General features: G+C 39.2%; 1 protein-coding gene across 1 annotated transcript; it reads right to left on the bottom strand.

Annotated features, from left to right (window-relative positions):
• Positions 1-10,482: 10,482 nt before the first annotated feature.
• Positions 10,483-11,406, bottom strand: LOC139009860 (olfactory receptor 7A10-like). The gene has a single exon (XM_070413975.1). The coding sequence runs from the start codon at positions 11,404-11,406 to the stop codon at positions 10,483-10,485; it is 924 nt and encodes a 307-aa protein (XP_070270076.1).
• Positions 11,407-21,899: the final 10,493 nt, after the last annotated feature.

Raw genomic sequence — 21,899 nt, 5'->3', positions numbered from 1 at the left:
TTTTGTGCATGATCAAAAGCGTCTTGCAAGACACAAAGGAAAGAATGAGAGTCAAGTATACTGTGCTGTGAATATTTTCATGTAATTTTTTGTTGTTTGTTTTGCTTTTGTTGTTGGTGAAATGGATGATTAGCGCAATTTTAAAACCTAAAGAGGCCATCAGATGTGCTGATGTTGCTAAGGGCGTAAAAGTGCTCATGAAACAAAGACCATAGGCAATTGAAGAAGTAGAAAAACTGTTGTTGATTTGGATAAAGAAAAGTAGTTAGCCTATGACAGCGTTTTGGAGGCACTGATATGTAAAAAAGTAAATACTGCACCTCTGGAATGAGTGCTGACAGTGATTCATTTAAGGCTAGTAAGGGGTGGTTCAATAAATTAAGGAAAGAAGTGTTTGTTTCTAGATTATACAGTACTGTAGAAATGGACTCTGTATAATATGGTTAAAACAGGAAATCATTTGGGGATCTGGAATGAAGTAGTTCGATTTACCTTATTTCTAATGTAGAAAAAATGGTTTGGTTTTCAAACAAATCTCTTGTCAAACAGCCTTCTGGAATAAATTAAGTTTGAGAACCATGGTTACACTGTATTCTGGGAGAGTCTCAGGTGTGTGGCTCTGGGATAGAGGAACACACCCACCATCTTCCCTGAAGTCTGAATGGCACCTCCCCCTCATGGGAGATACAGAGGTCCCATCTTCCTGATTTTGCCAACAGCCCTTTCAGAAACAGTTTTTTCAGTGACTAAATCTGATAGCAAGTGGGCATTAATAGGTGGGACCAGGTGGATCCCGAAGTGCCTTGGGATGCTTACCCACCTTTGAGGCCCACACTGCCATGAAGCTGACCTTGGAGAGCAGCCTGGTCCCTCCTCTGCAGTTAAGCTCAGTGGAGGCAGCCACAAAGGGAGATCACTTCCAGCTTCAAATAGGTTGCCAAGAAGCAAATGTGGGCAGCTTCTAATGTTGGCTAGCAACAAAGTCCCCACTAGAAGGTCCCAAGTCAACATACAAAATAGTCAGCCTCAGACAAAATAAGAGAAGTATACAAAGGAGATCCCAAGAGTGCATTAAACTCTACCTAGTTGAACTCCACTTTGTTTTTTTTATGTCCTTATTTTCTTTTTGCTTTGCTATTATTTTCTGTCTCTCTCTTATCTTTCACATTTCTTATTTTTCTCTTTCCTTATTTATTCTATTTTTCTTTCTTTCCCTTATTTTTTCTTCCTTTCTTTTTCACTGTTTTTCTTATTTGTTATTCTTATTTTTTCTCTCCCTTCTTCCTTTCATATTCTTTCACCTCATTTTTTTATTGTATTCTTATAATTTTCTTCTTTTATTATTCTTGTTCATGTTTCTCTTTCTTTTGTAGTTGTTTTTGTTGTTGGGCTCCTTGGTATGTTTTTGTTTTCTTTCTGGTTTTATTTGATCAGCACCTATAAAACAGCCTCACAGTCAGGCAACCTGAAGATGGATCCTACCCACAAATGGCCCAACATCTACCAAGACCCGGTTAAACAGAAGAGCCCTCAAAATGCACACACAAGGGACATAGCATTCAACTCAGGAGATAAAAGAGGCTGCACCACTGGGCCCTACAGGATACTTTCTTTGAAAGACCACCCCACGAAGACTGGGAATCATAGGATTTCTATCTAATACATAGAAACAAACACAAAGAAAGAGCTTGTGGAGAAACGATACAATCCCCAAATGAAATAAAAGGAAGAATCTCCAGAAAAAGAGCTAAATAAAATGGAGGTAAGCAATTTATCAGACATAGAGTTCAAAGTAATAAAGATACTCAAGGAACTTAGTGAAAACTACAAGGAACATAATAGGAATTACAAGGAACTTAGTGGGAACTGCATCAGCATGAAAAAGGACATAGAAACCATGAATAAGAACCATTCAGAAATGAAGAATACTACCTGGTGAAAGAAATAGACTTAAAAGCCCAGAAAGCACAAAAGTCCCACACAATAGGTACCCAAAGAGGCCCACCCCAAGACACATCATAATTAAAATGCCAAGCATTAAAGACAAAGAGAGATTCTTAAAAGTAGCCAAAGAGCCCTAACCGGTTTGGCTCAGTGGATAGAGCGTCAACCTGCGGACTGAAGGGTCCCAGGTTTGATTTTGATCAAGGGCATGTACCTTGGTTGCGGGCACATCCAAATAGGGGGTGTGCAGGAGGCAGCTGGTCGATGTTTCTCTCTCATTGATGTTTCTAACTCTCTATCCCTCTCCCTTCCTCTCTGTAAAAAAAGTAATAAAATATATTTTTTAAAAAAGGGTAGCAAAAGAAAAGCAGTTAGTTACTTACAAGGGAGCACCTATATGCTGTCAGCTGATTTATCAACAGAAAATTTGCTGGCAAGAGGGTAGTAGCAAGAAATATTCAAAGTAATGAATAGCAAGGACCTACAACCAATATTATTCTACCCAGCAAAGCTATCATTTATAATTAAACATCAGATAAAAATCTTCACAGAAAAGAAAAAGCAAACGGAGTTCATCACCACCAAACCAGTATTACATGAAATGTTGAAAGGTATTCTTTAAGAAGAGGAGGAAGAAGACGAGAAAAAAGATACAAAATATACACAATAAAATGGCAATAAATACATATCTATCAACAATAACCTAAAAATAAAAATAACAAACATAGAATCTAAATAAACTGTTGAATAAAATAGAAGCAGAGGAGCAAGGGAACATGGAGCAGACTGTCTAATCTCAGATGGAAGGGATGAGAGGGGAGAAGGAAGACATTAACTAAAGAACTTATATGCATATATGCATTACCTATGGACACACACAATTGGGTGTTGAAGGCCAGGAGCAGGGCAATAACCCAGTGGAGGTTGGCAAAGGGGGGTAAAAAATAGGGCATCTGTAATACTTTCAACAATAAAGATTTAAAATAAAAGAAATGAAGAACACCATATGTGACATTCAGAATACACTGAAAGGAATAAAAATTAAGCTGGATGAAACAGAGAAACAAAAATAAAATAAATTTAAAATAATGAGGATAGTTTAAGGAAAATTTGGAAAAACTTCAATTGTAACAATATCATAGAAGTAGAGAAGGAAAAGAAAGTGAAAAAGGATATAAACCTAGTTTGAATAAAAATGATAACCTGCTAAAGGAAAAATTCACACATGTTCAGAAAGCACAGAGTCTCAATCAAGATGAACTCAAGAGAACCATGCAAGACACATAATATTAAAATGGCAATGGTTCAAGACAGAGTAATAATGTTAAAGGCAGCATGAGATAAACAGTAAGTTTCCTACAAAGGAGTTTCCATAAGGCTTTCAGCTGATTTCTCAACACTGTGTCAAGAAGTGATTGGCATGACTTATTCAATGTAATGAAAAGTGAGGTTCTGAAACCAACACTACTCTATCCAGCAAGGCTTTCATTCAAAATCAATTATGAAATAAAGAGCTTCCCAGACTAAAAAAAGGGAGAGAATTTTAACACCACCAAACAAGCATTGTAAGAAATGTTAATGGGACTACATTAATAATGAGAAGAAATAGAGAACCAAAGACATAAAGAATTAAAATGGCAATAAATTGGTACCTATCAATAATAACCTTAAGTGTAAGTGAATGAAATGCTTGAATCAAAAGACGTAAGGTAGCTGAATGAATAAGAAAATATGACCCAAATACATGCTGTCTATAAGAGACTCAGCTGAGAAAAATATGACTCACACAGGATGAGATTTACGGGATGGAAAAAGCAAATTTTCATACAAACAGAAGTGAAGATAAAGCCTGGAAACAATATTCATATCTAACAAAACTGACTTCAAAATGAAGGCCATAACAAGAGGCAAGGAAGATCACTATATAATACTAAAGGGATGATACAACAAGAGGATATAACCCTATTAAACATATATGCACCCAGTATAGGAAAAACCAAATATATAAAAACAACTTCTAGAGGACTTAAAGGAAGAGATCAACAGCTATACAATCATAGTAGGGAACTATAACACCCTGCTGACATCAGTGGATAGATCTTCTAGACAAAAAATCTAAAAGAAAACAGCGACCTTAAATAACACACTAGAACAAATGGATTTAATTAATTATATTCCACCCAAAGCAGCAAAATGTACATTCTTTTCAAGTGCACATGGGACATTCTCAATGATAGACCACATGTTAGAAATCAAAATAAGTCCCTACAAGTTCAAGAGGATTGAAATCATATCAAGCTTCTTCTCAGATCACAATGGCATGAAACTAGAGTTGAATTATAAAAAAACACCCCAACCTTCAAACACATGGAGGCTAAATACCATTTTGGTAAACAATGAATGGACTACCAATGAGATCAAGAGAAAAAAAAAACTTCCTGGAAATAAATGAAAATGGACACACAACAACCCAGAATCTATGGGACCCTGGAAAAGCAGTCCTGAGAGGGAAGTTTGTAGCACTACAGGCCTATCTCAAGAACCAAGAAAAATTTCCAATAAACTATTTAACCCTACAACTTAAAAAATTAGAAATAAAACAACAAGAAAAGCTCAGTAAGTAGAAGGAAGGAAATAGTAAAGATCAGAGTGGAAATAAATGACATAGAGAACAAAGAAACAATACAAAATATCGATGAAACCAAGAGCTGGTTCTTTGAAAAGATAAACAATATCAATGCACTTTTAGCCTGACTCATCAAGAAACAAAGAGGGAGGATCCAAATAAACAAAATCAGAAACAGAATTAGTGAAGTACCAACTGACACCACAGAAAAAAGGGCTGTAAAAAAATACTATGAACAACTACATGCCAACAGGTTGGACAATGTGGACAAAATGGGCAAATTCCTAGAAACATACAATTTTCCAAAACTGAATCAGGAAGAATCAGAAAACCTGAATAGGCCAATAACAACTGATTAAATTGAATCAGTAATAAAAAAACATCTCAGGAAACAAAAGCCCTGGGCCAGAGGGCTTCAGCTGGGAGTTTTACCAAACATTCAAAGAAGAAGTAACACCTACCGACCTCAAACTATTACAAATACTTTCAGAGGAAGGAAGCCTCTGAAGCTCTTTTTATGAGGCCAGCATTATCATAATTCCAAAATGATATAAAGACACTACAATGAAAGAGAATTACTGGCCAATATCCCTGATGATCATAGATGTTAAAATCCTCAACAAAATATTGACAAATCAGATTCAGCAACATCTTAAAAAGATCATACACCATGGCCACATTGGAATTTTTCCAGGGATCCAAGGCTAGTACTATATTCACAAATCAATAAATATCAAACATCACATAAACAAATTGAAAGACAAAAATTGCAGAATCCTTTAAATAGATGCAGAAAAAGCATTTGATAAAATACAAAACCCAGTTTTGATAAAAACTCTCAGCAAGGTGGAATAGAGGGTTTGTACCTCTATATTACAAAGGCCATATATGACAAACCTATAGCAAACATCATATTTGAAAAGCAAAAGCTAAAACCATTTTCCCTAAGAACCTGTATAAGATAGGGATGTCCACTTTCACAACTCTTACTCAACATAGAACTGGAAGTCCTAGCTACACCAATCAGACAAGAAGAAAACTTAAAATGCATCCAAATTGGAAAGTAGGGAGTAAAACTGTCATTATTCGCATATGACATAATACTGTCCAAATGGTGGTGCTATTTAACTCAGAGTCTCTCAGCCTCAGCACTGTTGGCATCTGGGACAGACTGTTCTCTGTGGTGAGGTCTGTCCTGTGAGTTGAAGGTTGTTTACAGCATCCATGCTTCCACTCACCCCTCTCCAGTGTGACAGTCACAAATCTGTCTGGACATAGCTCAATGGCTCTTGGGTGGGGGTGGGGGGCAGGGAAGGGGACCACCCCTGATTAGAACCATAGTTTGAATTTCATAATTTAAACATATTTTAATATCATTGATATGATTGCAATGTAATGATAACGAGTATGAAAAACCATCAAAAGTGTGAGGAGCAGTCACACTATGAATTTTTATGTAGCCACTGAAATAAATACATTAATTAATCAAGCAAACAAACAGCAATCTCTTGCCTCTGGGCTAAGTAGAATGAGCTCTCAGGTGACAACAGGTAAATGTTCCTGGCTTCAATTCTCTCTCATGCAGGGTCAGCTGGGTTTTGAACTCACCTTGATAAGATCCGTGAGAGGAAGGTCATTATGGGGATGTCTGAATTCCTCCCTGAATGGCTGATGATAGAGATTGAAGTTCTGTTCACAGGCAAGATAGCAGGAAGGTGTGCAGCCTCAGTCCCCAGCCAGAGTTGGGACTACGAACAGACAAATAACGGTGAGAAATAAACATAACCATACTCCTCCCAGGCTAAGTTTACACATGATGGGAGACTGGAGATGAAGGGATATTTATAATTCCCCATACCTGCTCTTCAGGCACATTTCTCTCTTGTTTCTCCAGCCTCCAAGTACATGAATATGATAGATCTTTTAGCAAGGAGAGGATTAGGGGAGCAAATGGAACGAGGTTGTTAATCGGCAAACTTTAGTATAGAAGATGAGCCAGGCTCATCCAGGTGGGACTAATGTAACCACAATGGTTCTTTAATGTTGAAGAGAGAAACAAAAGAATAGGACTCAGAGAGACTTTGAAAATGCTACACAGCTGGCTTAAGATGAAAGAAGGAACATGAGCCAAGTTATGCAGGCAGCCAGCAACACTGAAAGGCATTAGAAAGAAACACATCCTTCCCTGAGCCTCTAGCACTGCACTCCTCTTGTCTCTTGTCTCTGGGATAGGCTGCTTAGACACAGTGACTCAGGTAAAATTTTTCAGGTTCCATCTTCGCTGACCCTTTCCGGATGTACCTGCTGGCCTCCCAGGCTCACCTGGATGGGTCTCTGAGTAGGAGGTTCTGTGTGGAAGTCTGAATTGCTCCCTGGATGGTCGATGATGAGACTGAAGCTCTGTCCTGACATGAGACAGAAGGAAGGAGTGAAGCATCAGTTCCTGAGCAGCTTAGGAATCAAAAGCAACAGCCATGTGCTGTCCCCCAGCGTTGTACAAACAGGACTGCACAGGGGAGATATTTACAGCTCTCTCTGTACCTGCTCACCAGGCACATTTCCCTTGTGTTATTCCAACTTCTAAGCACATGATTTCCCTCTGGGCCTCTAGAATAAACAGAAAGGAAAATTTTCCTAATGATTCTCTGATCCCAGGAGACCAGGTTGTAAGTCCAGCGTTATTAGTTTTTATGACTTCGTGTCTTCATGTCACCTGCTTTGAAGGGCCAAAAGACCTATTACTCTACCCCACCCCTGACTTCCCTTTTTCTTCAAAGTCTGATTGGGGGTGGGACACAGCCCTGATGTCCCTAGAGAATTGCTATTCTCCTCTTCAATATGGCAGAACTGCACTCCTTTGATATGCAATCTTCGGTACCACACACTTGGTTCCTGACACATTTGTCAAAATAATTAGGGAGTTTACACTTATATCAACAGTTAAAAGGTATCCTTTAGAGCCTCACAAAATATTGATTAATACTCCTCTCCAGTGTGCCTCTGGTGGTTGAGCATTGTCCCATGCCCCTACAGGTTGCTGGCATGCCCATTTTGCATGCTTGATCCCCACTAGGTGTTGTGCAGGAGGCAGCCCATCAATGCTTCTCTCTCATGGATGTTTCTGTCTCTCTTTCTCTCTAAAAATTCAATAAAAACATTTTAAAGTATTAAGTATAAGAGATACATTTAGATATTTTTTATGTCACATGACCTGAGCTTATCATTTTGTAGAAATTGTCTGATTTAATCTTTAAGACAGTCCATTCTATTGGGTAATATTTCTTTTTGAAATGACCATGTGATTTTATTCCCATTCATTCTATTAATGTCAGGCATTACATTGGTTGATTTCTATCTTTTTTTAAAACAATCTTTATTGTTGAAAGTATTACATATGTTCCCTTTTTTCCTCACTGATCTCTCCCAACCCTCCGCCCCCTCACCCCCAAAGGCCTTCACCAGCCTGTTGTCTGTGTCCATCGGTTATGCATATATGCATATGAGTTCACTAGTTGATCTCTTCCCACCTCACCCTCCCCTGCCTTTCCTCTGAGGTTTGACAGTCTATTCGATGCTTCTGTGACTCTGGGTCTACTTTTGTTCATCAGTTTATGTTGTTCATTATACTCCACAAATGAGTGAAATCTTTCGATATTTATCTTTCTCTGACTGGCTTATTACACTTAGCATAATGCTCTCCAGATCCATCCATGCTGTTGCAAATGGTAAGAGTTCATCCTTTTTTACAACTGTGCAGTATTCCATTGTATAGATGCATCACAGTTGTTGTTTTGTTTATTGTCTAAAGTTTTACATATGTCTCCTTTGTCCTTGATTGACCCTTTCTCCCCTCCACCCACCCCCCACCGCCATTTCCACCCCCCAGGGCAAGCCCCCACTGCCCTTGTGTCTGAGTCCATTGGTTATGCTAATATGCATGCATACAAGTCCTTTGGTTAAAGTAAACTGGATAAAAAAAAGTAAACTGGTAAAAATCCTTAAATCATACTGGTCCTTTCAATTCCTGTTCCATCTTGGTTATCTGGGGTTCTGTGCTGTCACTTTCTAAGTCTGTCATGCCCTGCATGAACTCTTGTTTGGAGGACTTGCACTGTGTTGCTGCTCTGAACTTCCACGCAATGATCATCACAGAACTGCTGTACGCCATCTCTTCCAATTTTATTTTTACCTTGAGGATCATTGTATCTAGTGCATAGATGTTCTAACTTCTTCCTGTCCAATGATCCTTTTACACTGATCAAATATATATGGTTCAGGATTTGGGGGAAAAAGTGGTCTGTTAGAATATATAACTTCCAGTCATTTTGAGACAGGCAACTTACTGCTGGTTTTTCACTATGTTGTGTGAAGATCATAAAGTAAGCATGGGTATCCTTCTGCAACAACTTAACCTTGATCATGGTGTGTCCTCCAGGCCTCTTCCCTCGTCCTCCAGCTCCAGGGTGAATGGAGGTTAGGTGGCTCCTCTCCCAGGCTCCTGGGCTTAAGTTCATGCACAGTGCGGGGCAGCCCTTGGCACAGCTGAAGAAGCAGCCCTGGGCCTGGGAGAGGCAGAGGGTTGGGGGTAGATGTCAGGAGTCCCTCATGACTTTTCTCCTGGGGGCGTGGTCCTCTCAGGCACATGTGATTCATCCTTTGATTATACAGATTGAAGATATTCCTAAGTGTAAAGATATTCCTGAGTATATATATGATATTTAGATTGTTCTCTCACTGTCCCTTTGGTGGATTTAAAAATAATTTAGAACAGGGGAGATATTTAATTTAGAGCACTTAGAAGGAGTCACATTTGTATGAAACACATTGAAAAATTTCAAACAGAAACAGGAAAATAGTTCAGAAAAACACAAATAAAACAATTCGCGTAATTCTTCACCCAGATGAATAAGGAAACTGATACATGGACATCATATTCCACACTTTATTTTTTTATTTTTACTATTATTTTATTATTGATTTTTAGAGAGAGAGGAAGGAGACATAGATACAGCAGTAGATATAGGTAACTAAATGATAGATAAGAGATAGATAGATAGATAGATAGACAGATAGATAGGGACAGAAGGATTGATGTGAGAGAGAAACATTAATTGACTGCCTCCTGAATGCACCCCACCTGGGATGGAAAACACAACCTAGGTATATGCTCTGACCTGGAATCAAACACACAACACCTTTTGGTGTACAGGAGGATGCTCCAAGCAACTGAGCCATTGGCCAGGTCAATATTCCACACTTTAGTCACATGCAGCATGAAAAATATTTTTGAAGAGTAATAAATTGTATGACTGTTTTTTGCTTTATGATATTTAAGGTAATCTCTGACTCTAACCTTATTAGATCACTCTATTTGTTAAAATGTATGTATCCATGAAGACGCTTCTTGGAAACATGTATTGGGTAGTCAATTTTTGCCAGTGGCTAAGATAGGCATATGGACACACAGTTGAATAACAGAATGAAGTCTATAAAACCAGGAGACCAGCTATAAAACATACTAGCATGTTAAAGTCTACATTATCAAGAAGAGTTGTGCAGTTAGTGCTATAAAAAATAATGATGAACATGTAAGTGAAAACTGTGGTCTCAGATGTTCTTCTACAATAAAATTATGTAAATGACTAGTAGCCAAGTATTGTTTTGTCCCTAGGGGTAGTACAATTCATGACTATTCTTTCAGGAAAACAATATAAAAATTACTTGGAATGATATATGTCATAAGAGAAGAAATTATGCTAAAGTAATTCATGTTAACCCATGAAATAAATAAATATTTCCAATTTGTTATGGTCCAAAGATTGGATTAATTTGTGTCAGACTTCTCTCTCTGAGGCTAGAAACCTGTATTCCTGGGCAATTCTTCAACCCAGTACAGTTGGCTCTTGAAAAGCTTACCTGCCAAGGAATCTCTGCAGGGCCCTCTTTATGTCATTGTTCCTCAGACTGTAGATGAAGGGATTCAGCATGGGTGTGACCACAGTGTACATCACCGAGGCTGTTGCACTTGAGAGTGCATTTTGGGTAGCAGTAAAGCTGAGGTAAACTCCAAGGCTAGTACCGTAAAATAAGGAGACAACTGAGAGGTGAGAAGCACAGGTAGAAAATGCTTTATACTTCCCCTGAGCTGATGGGATTCCACATATGGAGGAAAGTATCTTAGAGTAAGAGTAAAGGATCCCAGCAAAGGGACCACCACCTAGAAGTCCAGCTGAAAAGTACATTATAATGTTGTTAAGAAAGGTGTCAGAACAGGCAATGTGGACCACCTGACTGAGTTCACAGAAAAAGTGGGGGATTTTCAAGTCTGAGCAGAAGCGCAGACCCAACACCATTAAGCTTTCTAACAAAGAATTCAGGACACTCATGATCCAGGACAGCAGAACCAGCAGTCCACAGAGCCGGGGGTTCATGATGACCATGTAATGCAGGGGGTGGCAGATGGCCACAAACCGGTCATAGGCCATCACAGTCAGGATCATGTTGTCCAACATTGCAAAAAGTATATAAAAATACATCTGTGTGATGCAGCCTTGATAGGTTATGACTTTGCTCTGTGTCTGGATGTTCCATAGCATCTTTGGGATGGTGGTGGAGGTGAAACAGATGTCTACCAAGGACAGGTTGGAGAGGAAGAAGTACATGGGTGTGTGGAGGTGGGAGTCTGAGCTGACGGCCAGGACGATGAGCAGGTTTCCCAACACAGTGACCAGGTACATGGAGAGGAAAAGTCCAAATATGAGGGGCTGCAGTTCCAGTGCTTGTGAAAGTCCCAGGAGGAGAAATTCTGAAATTTGTGTGCCATTGCCTGGTTCCATGTGTTGGAGGTGACTACAAAAAAAAAGTATAATTAATTTTCACATTAGTATGCATTCCTGACAATAAATGACACATTTATATTTTAGAGTCAGGAAAATAATGTCCATTTTTGTTGTGTGATCTGGTCCCCGTTAATGTATCTCTATTGGCATTCCTCATTAGAATTTCCTTTTCTAACATGAACTTGTTCCTCAAATTAATGTATACTGCTGTTTTACTGAGGATATCTTTCATGCATTTGAGAAATGTTTATTGACTATAGACCATGTTCTAGGCACACTTCAGAGGATAGGACTCTGAAAAACAAAAGTTTACAAACTAACGATGGAGCAATAATATAATCAAATAAAATGATAACATAATATATCTGATGGTGGAGATGCTATAAAGTAAAGTAAATAACATTATATGAAGTGAGTGGATGGAGGGTGTTCTTTTTTTTATAGAGTTTAGCCAAGTCTTACCAATGGCTGACACTTTAACACACTCCTCAATGAGGACTGAGGAGAGACTAAGTGGGAGAGCATTTCCCAGGGAGAAGGAACAGCCAGTACAAAGGCCTGAAGAAGATGGTTGTTTTAGAAAATGAAGGCTCGGGAGTTTTTAGATAGCAGCATGTGGGAGGATTTTTCTTGCAGCTTCTCCCAGAACCAAACTTGCAATAAAACTAAATTAGGGAATATTCACCCTGAATTACCAACTGAAGACTAGCTAAAGAGGAAGCTATTAAAGAAGGAAGGGCAGAAACCACCTCAAGAGTGATAGGAAGATTGTGGTTTCGGGAGAGGCTGGCGCCACTTCCACAGGGCAGGCCAAGTTGAGGAGGGATATCTCAGCTGTGGGGGTTTCCCCCTGAGAGTAGTGAGGCCCATATACCAGGGTGGGCTCTCAAGCTTCCCGGGCCAGAGCCAGGAACACCTACCCACAGAGCTTCCATCAGTGAAAAGCAGCAGGGCTTCTACCAGCAAGGGGCAATAGAGCCTGCTGGAGATAAAGCAATTTTGTTTTTATTTACTTATATATTTTTATTTTAAAAATATTTATTATTGAAAGTATTACATATGCTCCCTTGTTTCCTCCATTGACCTCTTCCAGCTTGCTCCTTGTCCTCCAGTCCAGACCTTCATCACCCTATTCTCTGTGTCCATGGGTTATGCATATCTACACTAATAAAAGAGAAACATGCAAATTGGTTGTCACTCCACTACGCCCACCAGCCAATTAGGAGTGAGTATGCAAATTAACCCAACAAAGATGGCGGGTTAATTTTCATATGCAGGCGTGGAGCGAAGACTGAAGACTGAAAATGACTGAAGACTGAAGAGGCTTGATGTCTAGGCTATGGCTGTAGTGGAGAAGCCTCCAGGCTTGGCTTCTCCACTGTAGCTAGAGCAAAGACCTGGGTCTCGGGGGCTGGAGGAAAACTGGTGCCAACTGTCAGGGGAAGGAAGGCCTATTGCACGAATCTCTTCATGCAATGGGCCTCTAGTATGCATATAAGTTCTTTGGTCTCTTCTCACTCACTCACCCTCCCCTACCTTCCCTCTGAGGTTCAAAAGTCTGTTCCATTCTTCTATGTCTCTGGATCAGTTTTGTTTATCAGTTTCTTTTGTTCATTAGATTCCACATGTGAGTGAGGTCATGTGATACTTGTCTTTCTCTCACTGGCTTATTTCACTTAGCATAGTACTCTCCATATCCATCCACGTGATTGCCAATGGTAAGAGTTCTTTCCTTTTTATAGTTGCATAGTATTCTATTGTGTAAATGTAGCACAGCTTTTTTTATTCACTCATGTACTGATAGGCACTTGGGCTGTTTCTGAATCTTAGCTATTGTAAATTGCACTGCTGTGAACATAGGGGTGCATATATTCTTTTTGATTGGTATTTCTGATTTCCTAGGATATATTCTCAGGAGTGGGATCACTGGGTCAAATGGGGATTGCATTTTTAATTTTTTGAGGATATTCCACACTGTTTTCCACAGAGGAAGCCACTTTGTTTTTTAAAGAGTCAGATCACAGAATTTTAGTTCACAGCCACTCACCCTGGCTTCAGTGGAGGGGGGTGGTGCAGACTGGAGTCGCCTGAGAACAATCTGGGGTTAGAAGCATTGGGGAGAGACATGGAGAATAGCTTTCAAGATACCTGTGCTCAGTCAACCTCCCCAATTCTACAACAGACATTTTTTCCTGAGAGGTTCAAGCCCCTCCCCTTAGCTGCAGAAGCCCAACCTACAGGTCTAGTCAGACTCAGGAAGCATCAGTGACTGGCTTTGGGGTGACGCCATTCTCCAGACTTTCCTGGGAACCTGACTGGCACCTCCCCCTCATTGGAGAGCTGATAGAAATTACTGATTTCCAGCAGACCCCACTGTCCTGCTATGAGTGGATTTGCCCTGCAAGGTTAGGGAAATACAGTCTAACCTGGGGACTCAAATGTGTCCCAACTTGAACAACTCAGTTCTTGACCAAGTTGTTCAGAGAAAACATTTCTTGAGTGTCAAACAAATTTTGTGCATGATCAAAAGCGTCTTGCAAGACACAAACAAAGGAAAGAATGAGAGTCGAGTATACAGTGCTGTGAATATTTTCATGTAGGTTTCTTTTTTCTGTTGTTTGTTTTGCTTTTGTTGTTGGTGAAATGGATGATTAGCACAATTTTAAAACCTAAAGAGGCCATCAGATGTGCTGATGTTGCTAAGGGCATGAAAGTGCTCACAAAAAAAAGACCATAGGCAATTGAAGTGGTAGAAAAACTGTTGTTGATTTGGATAAAGAAAAGCAGTTAGCCTGTGACTGCATTTTGGAGGCAATGATATGTGAAAAAGTGCATATTGCAGCCCTGGAATGAGTGCTGACAGTGATTCATTTAAGGCTAGTAAGGTGTGGTTCAATAAATTAAGAAAAGAAGTGTTTGTTTCTAAATTATTTAGTACTGTAGAAATGGACTCTGTATAATATGGTTAAAACAGGAAATCATTTGGGGATCTGGAATGAAGTAGTTCGATTTACCTTATTTCTAATGTAGAAAAAATGGTTTGGTTTTCAAACAAATCTCTTGTCAAACAGCCTTCTGGAATGAATTAAGTTTGAGAACTATGGTTACACTGTATTCTGGGAGAGTCTCTGGTGTGTGGCTCTAGGCTAGGGGAACATACCCACCATCTTCCCTGAAGTCTGAATGGCACCTCCCCCTCATGGGAGATGCAGAGGTCCCATCTTCCTGATTTTGCCAATAGCCCTTTCAGAAACAGTTTTTTCAGTGACTAAATCTGATAGCAAGTGGACATTAATAGGTGGACAAGGTGGATCCCAAAGTGCCTTGGGATGTTTGCTGACCCACTTTTGAGGCCCACACTGCCATAAAGCTGACCTTGGAGAGCAGCCTGGTCCCTCCTCTGTAGTTATGCACAGTGGAGGCAGCCACAAAGGGAGATCACTTCCAGCTTCAAATAGGTTGCCGAGAACCAAATGTGGGCAGCTTCTGATGTTAGCTAGCACCAAAGTCCCTAGTAGGAGGTCCTGAGTTAACATACAAAATAGTCAGCCTCAGACAAAAATAAGAGAAGGATACAAAGGGAGATCCCAGGAGTGCACTAAACTCTGCCTAGATGAACTCCACTTTGTTTTTTTTATTTCATTATTTTCTTTTTATTGATTTGTTATTATTTTTTCTCTCTCTTTTTTTCACATCTCTTATTTTTCTCTTTCCTTTTTTGTTCTATTTTCTTTCTTTCACTTATTTTTCCTTCTTTTCTTTTTCACCTTATTCTTTATTGTTATTTTTTCTCTCCCTTCTTTTTTTTTTTAAATATATTTTATTGATTTTTTACAGTGAGGAAGGGAGAGGGATAGAGAGCCAGAAACATCAATGAGAGAGAAACATCGATCAGCTGCCTCCTGCACGCCCCCAAATGAGGATGTGCCCGCAACCAAGGTACATGCCCTCGACCAGAATCGAACCCGGGACCCTTGAGTCCGCAGGCTGATGCTCTATCCACTGAGCCAAACCGGTTCTGGCATTTCTCTCCCTTCTTTCCTTTCATATTCTCCCCCCCTCCCATTTTTTTCTTATTGTATTCTTATAATTTTCTTCTTTTATTATTCTTGTTCACCTTTCTCTTTCTTTTGTAGTTGTTTTTATTGTTGGGCTCCTTTGTATGTTTTTGTTTTCTTTCTGGTTTTGTTTGATCAGCACCTATAAAACAGCTCACACAATGTGGTTGGGTTGAGCCTCACAGTCAGGCAGTCTGAGGATGGATCTTACCCACATATGGCCCAACAACAATCAAGACCTAGTTACAACAGAAGAGCCCCCAAAGCACACACACACAAGGGATATTTCTATAGCATTTAATTCAGGAGATAAAAGAGGCTGCACCACTGGGCCCTACAGGACACTTCCCTTGAAAGACCACTCCACGAAGACTGGGAATCATAGCATTTCTATCTAGTACATAGAAATAAACACAAAGAAACAGCTTATGGAGAAAAGACACAATCCCCAAATGAAATAAAAGGAGGAATCTCCAGAAAAAGAGCTAAATAATTTATCAGACATAGAGTTCAAAGTAATAGTTATAAAGATGCTCAAGGAACTTAGTGAAAACTATAAGGAACATAATAGGAATTACAAGGAACTTAGTGGGAACTATAGCAGCATGAAAAAGGACATAGAAACCATGAATAAGAACCATTCAGAAATGAAGAATACTACCCGGTGAAAGAAATAGACTTACAAGTCCAAAAAGGACAAAGGTGCCACACAATAGGAACCCTAAGAGGCCGACCCCAAGACACATCATAATTAAAATGGCAAGCTTTAAAGACAAAGAGAGATTCTTAAAAGCAGCAAAAGAAAAGTAGTTAGTTACCAGCAAGCGAGCACCCATATGACTGTCAGTTGAATTCTCAACAGAAAATTTGCGGGCCAGAGGGGAGTAACAAGAAATATTCAAAGTGATGAATAGCAAGGACCAACAACCAATATTATTCTACCCAGCAAAGAGATAATTTTTATTTTATTTTTTAAAAATATATTTTATTAATTTTTCACAGAGAAGGGAGAAGGATAGAGAGCCAGAAACATCGATGAGAGAGATCGATCAGCCGCCTCCTGCATGCCTCCCAGTGGGGATGTGCCCGCAACCAAGGTACATGCCCTTGACTGGAATCGAACCTGGGACCCCTGAGTCTGCAGGCCGACACTCTATCCACTGAGCCAAACCAGTTGGGCAAAGCGATAATTTTTAATTGAAGATTGGAGAAAGAGCTTCACAGAAAAGAAAAAGCAAAAGGAGTTCATCACCACCAAACCAGTATTACATGAAATGTTGAAGGGTATTCTTTAAGAAGTGGAAGAAGAAGAAGAGAAAAAAAAGATACAAAATGTAAACAATAAAATGGCAATAAATACATATCTATCAATAAGAATCTAAAAATAAAAACAACAAACATAGAATCTAAATAAACTGATGAATAAAATAGAAGCAGAGGTGCATGGGAACATGGAGCAGACTGATGAATCTTAGAGGGAAGGGAGGAGAGGGGAGGAGGAAGACATCAACTAAAGAACTTATATGCATGTATACCTTACCTATAGACACAGACAGTAGGGTGGTGAAGGCTGGAGGCAGGGCAAGAACCCAGTGGAAGGTAGCAATGGGGGGAGGGGGTGGTGGAAAGGACGACAATTGTAATACTCTCAACAATAAAGATTTAAAATAAAAGAAATGAAGAACACCATATGTGACATTCAGAATACACTGAAAGGAATAAAAATTAAGCTGGATGAAGCAGATAAACAAAAATAAAATAAATTTAAAATAATGAGGATAGTTTAAGGGAAATTTGGGAAAACTTAAAATGTAACAATATACACATCATAGAAGTAGAGAACAAAAGAAAGTGAAAGAAATATAAATCTAGTTTGAAGAAAAACTGATAGAATATTTCCATAACATGTTAAAGGAAAAATTCACACATGTTCAGGAAGCACAGAGTCTCAGTTAAGATGGACTCAAGAGAACCATGCAAAGACACATAATATTAAAATGGCAATGGTTCAAGACAGAGTAATAATCATAAAGGCAGCAAGAGATAAACAGTTTGTTTCCTACAAAGGAGTTTCCATAAGGCTTTCAGCTGATTTCTCAACAGAAACACTGTGTCAAGAAGTGATTGGCATGACTTATTCAATGTAATGAAAAGTGAGGTTCTGAAACCAACACTACTCTATCCAGCAAGGCTTTCATTCAAAATCAATTATGAAATAAAGAGCTTCCCAGACAAAAAAAAAAAAAAAAGGCTAAAGGAGTTTAACACCACCAAAAAGGCATTGCAAGAAATGTTAAAGGGACTACCATAATAATGAGAAGAAATAGAGAACCAAAGACATAAAGAATTAATATGGCAATAAATTGGTACCTATCAATAATAACCTTTAGTGTAAATGAATGAAATGCTCAAATCAAAAGATATATGGTAGCTGAATGGGTAAGAAAACATGTCCCAAATATATGCTGTCTACAAGAGACTCAGGTGAGAAAAATATAACTCACACAGGATGAGATTGGTGGGATGAAAAAAGCAAATTTCCATGCAAATGGAAGTGAAGATAAAACCTCGAAATGATATTCATTATCTGACAAAATCGACTTCAAAATGAAGGCCATAACAAGAGGCAAGGAAGATCACTATATAATACTAAGGGATTGATACAACTAGAGGATATAACCCTGTTAAACATATATGCACCCAGTATAGGGAAAACCAAATATATAAAAACAACTTCTAGAGGACTTAAAGGAAGAGATCGACAACTGTACAATCATAGTAGGGAACTATAACACCCTGCTGACATCAGTGGATAGATCTTTTAGACAAAAAATCTAGAAGAAAACAGCAACCTGAAATAACACACTAGAACAAATGGGTTTAATTATTTATGTTCCACCCAAAGCAGCAAAATGAACATTCTTTTCAAGTGCACATGGTACAGTCTCAATGATAGACCACATGTTAGAAATCAAAATAAGTCCCTACAAGTTCAAGAGGATTGAAATCATATCAAGCTTCTTCTCAGATCACAATGGCATGAAACTAGAGTTGAATTATAAAAAACACCCCAACCTTCAAACACATGGATGCTAAATACCAATTTAGTAAACAATGAATGGACTACCAATGAGATCAAGAGAAAAAAACTTCCTGGAAATAAATGAAAATGGACAAACAACAACCCAGAATCTATGGAACACTGAAAGAGCAATCCTGAGAGGGAAGTTCATAGCACTACAGGCCTATCTCAAGAACCAAGAAAATTTTCCAATAAGCTCTTTTACACTACAACTTAAAAAATTATAAATAAAACAAAAAGAAAAGCTCAGAGTAAATAGAAGGAAGGAAATAATAAAGATCAGAGTGGAAATAAATGACATAGAGAACAAAGAAACAATATAAAGTATCAATGAAACCAAGAGCTGGTTCTTTGAAAAGATAAACAATATCGATGCACTTTTAGCCTGACTATCAAAAAACAAAGAGGGAGGACTCAAATAAAATTATAAATAGAAGTATTGAAGTGCCATCTGACACCACAGAAAAAAGGATTGTAAAAAAAATACTATGAACAACTACATGCCAACAGGTTGGACAATATGGACAAAATGCGCAAATTCCTAGAAACATACAATTTTCCAAAACTGAATCAGGAAGAATCAGAAAACCTGAACAGGACAATAACAACTGATTAAATTGAAACAGGAACAAAAAAACACACACGAAAACCTCTCAGGAAACAAAAGCCCTGGGTCAGAGGGCTTAACATGGGAGTTTTACCAAACATTCAGAGAAGAAGTAACACCTACAACCTCAAACTATTACAAATACTTTAAGAGGAAGGAAGCCTCTGAAGCTCTTTTTATGAGGCCAGCATTATCATAATTCCAAAATGAGATAAAGACACTACAAAGAAAGAGAACTACTGGCCAATATCCCTGATGCACAAAGATGTTAAAAATCCTCAACAAAATATTGACAAATCAGATTCAGCAACATATTAAAAAGATCATACACCATGGCCACATTGGAATTTTTCCAGGGATGCAAGGCTGGTACAATATTCACAAATCAATAAATGTCAAACATCACATAAACAAATTGAAAGACAAAAATTGCAGAATCCTATAAATAGATGCAGAAAAAGCATTTGATAAAATACAAAACCCAGTTTTGATAAAAACTCTCAGCAAAGTGGGAATAGAGGGATTGTACCTCTATATTACAAAGGTCACATATGACAAACCTACAGCAAACATCATACTTGAAAGGCAAAAACTAAAACCATTTTCCCTAAGAACCTGTATAAGATAGGGATGTCCACTTCCACAACTCTTATTCAACATAGAACTGGAAGTCCTAGCCACACCAATCAGACAAGAAGAAAACTTAAAATGCATCCAAATTGGAAAGTAGGGAGTAAAACTGTCATTATTCCCATATGACATAATACTGTCCAAATGGTGGTGCTATTTAACTCAGAGTTTCACAGCCTCAGCACTGTTGGCATTCTGGGACAGACTGTTCTCTGTGGTGAGGTCTGTCCTGTGAGTTGAAGGTTGTTCACAGCATCCATGCTTCCACTCACCCCTCTCCAGTGTGACAGTCACAAATCTGTCTGGACATAGCTCAATGGCTCTTGGGTGGGGGTGGGGGGCAGGGAAGGGGACCACCCCTGATTAGAACCATAGTTTGAATTTCATAATTTAAACATATTTTAATATCATTGATATGATTGCAATGTAATGATAACGAGTATGAAAAACCATCAAAAGTGTGAGGAACAGTCACACTATGAATTTTTATGTAGCCACTGAAATAAACACATTAATAATCAAGCAAACAAACAGCAATCTGTTGCCTCTGGGCTAAGTAGAATGAGCTCTCAGGTGACAACAGGTAAATGTTCCTGGCTTCCATTCTCTGTGACCCTCTCTCTCATGCAGGGTCAGCTGGGTTTTGAACTCACCTTCATAAGATCTATGAGAGGAAGGTCATTGTGGGGATGTCTGAATTCCTCCCTGAATGGCTGATGATAGAGATTGAAGTTCTGTTCACAGGCAAGATAGCAGGAAGGTGTGCAGCCTCAGTCCCCAGCCAGAGTTGGGACTACGAACAGACAAATAACGGTGAGAAATAAACATAACCATACTCCTCCCAGGCTAAGTTTACACATGATGGGAGACTGGAGATGAAGGGATATTTATAATTCCCCATACCTGCTCTTCAGGCACATTTCTCTCTTGTTTCTCCAGCCTCCAAGTACATGAATATGATAGATCTTTTAGCAAGGAGAGGATTAGGGGAGCAAATGGAACGAGGTTGTTAATCGGCAAACTTTAGTATAGAAGATGAGCCAGGCTCATCCAGGTGGGACTAATGTAACCACAATGGTTCTTTAATGTTGAAGAGAGAAACAAAAGAATAGGACTCAGAGAGACTTTGAAAATGCTACACAGCTGGCTTAAGATGGAAGAAGGAACATGAGCCAAGTTATGCAGGCAGCCAGCAACACTGAAAGGCATTAGAAAGAAACACATCCTTCCCTGAGCCTCTAGCACTGCACACCTCTTGTCTCTTGTCTCTGGGATAGGCTGCTTAGACACAGTGACTCAGGTAAAATTTTTCAGGTTCCATCCTCGCTGACCCTTTCCTGATATACCTCCTGGCCTCCCAGGCTCACCTGGATGGGTCTCTGAGTAGGAGGTTCTGTGTGGAAGTCTGAATTGCTCCCTGGATGGTCGATGATGAGACTGAAGCTCTGTCCCGACATGAGACAGAAGGAAGGAGTGAAGCATCAGTTCCTGAGCAGCTTAGGAATCAAAAGCAACAGCCATGTGCTGTCCCCCAGCGTTGTACAAACAGGACTGCACAGGGGAGATATTTACAGCTCTCTCTGTACCTGCTCACCAGGCACATTTCCCTTGTGTTATTCCAACTTCTAAGCACATGATTTCCCTCTGGGCCTCTAGAATAAACAGAAAGGAAAATTTTCCTAATGATTCTCTGATCCCAGGTGACCAAGTTGTAAGTCAAGTGTACTTAGTTTTTATGACTTTGTGTCTTCACGTTGCCTGCTTTGAAGGGCCGAAAGACCTATTACTCTACCCCACCCCTGACTTCCCTTTTTCTTCAAAGTCTGATTGGGGGTGGGACACAGCCCTGATGTCTCTAGAGAATTGCTATTCTCCTCTTCAATATGGCAGAACTGCACTCCTTTGATATGCAATCTTCGGTACCACACACTTTGGTTCCTGACACATTTGTCAAAATAATTAGGGAGTTTACACTTATATCAACAGTTAAAAGATATCATTTAGAGCCTCACAAAATATTGATTAATATTCCTCTCCAGTGTGCCTCTGGTGGTTGAGCATTGTCCCATGCACCTACAGGTTGTTGGCATGCCCATTTTGCATGCTTGATCCC

This window comes from Myotis yumanensis, unplaced genomic scaffold, assembly GCF_028538775.1.
Source record: "Myotis yumanensis isolate MYYU_CA2020_CCGP unplaced genomic scaffold, mMyoYum1.0.hap1 SCAF_5, whole genome shotgun sequence".
Classification (NCBI taxonomy): domain Eukaryota; kingdom Metazoa; phylum Chordata; class Mammalia; order Chiroptera; family Vespertilionidae; genus Myotis; species Myotis yumanensis.
This window is presented reverse-complemented; position numbering and strand designations above follow the sequence as displayed.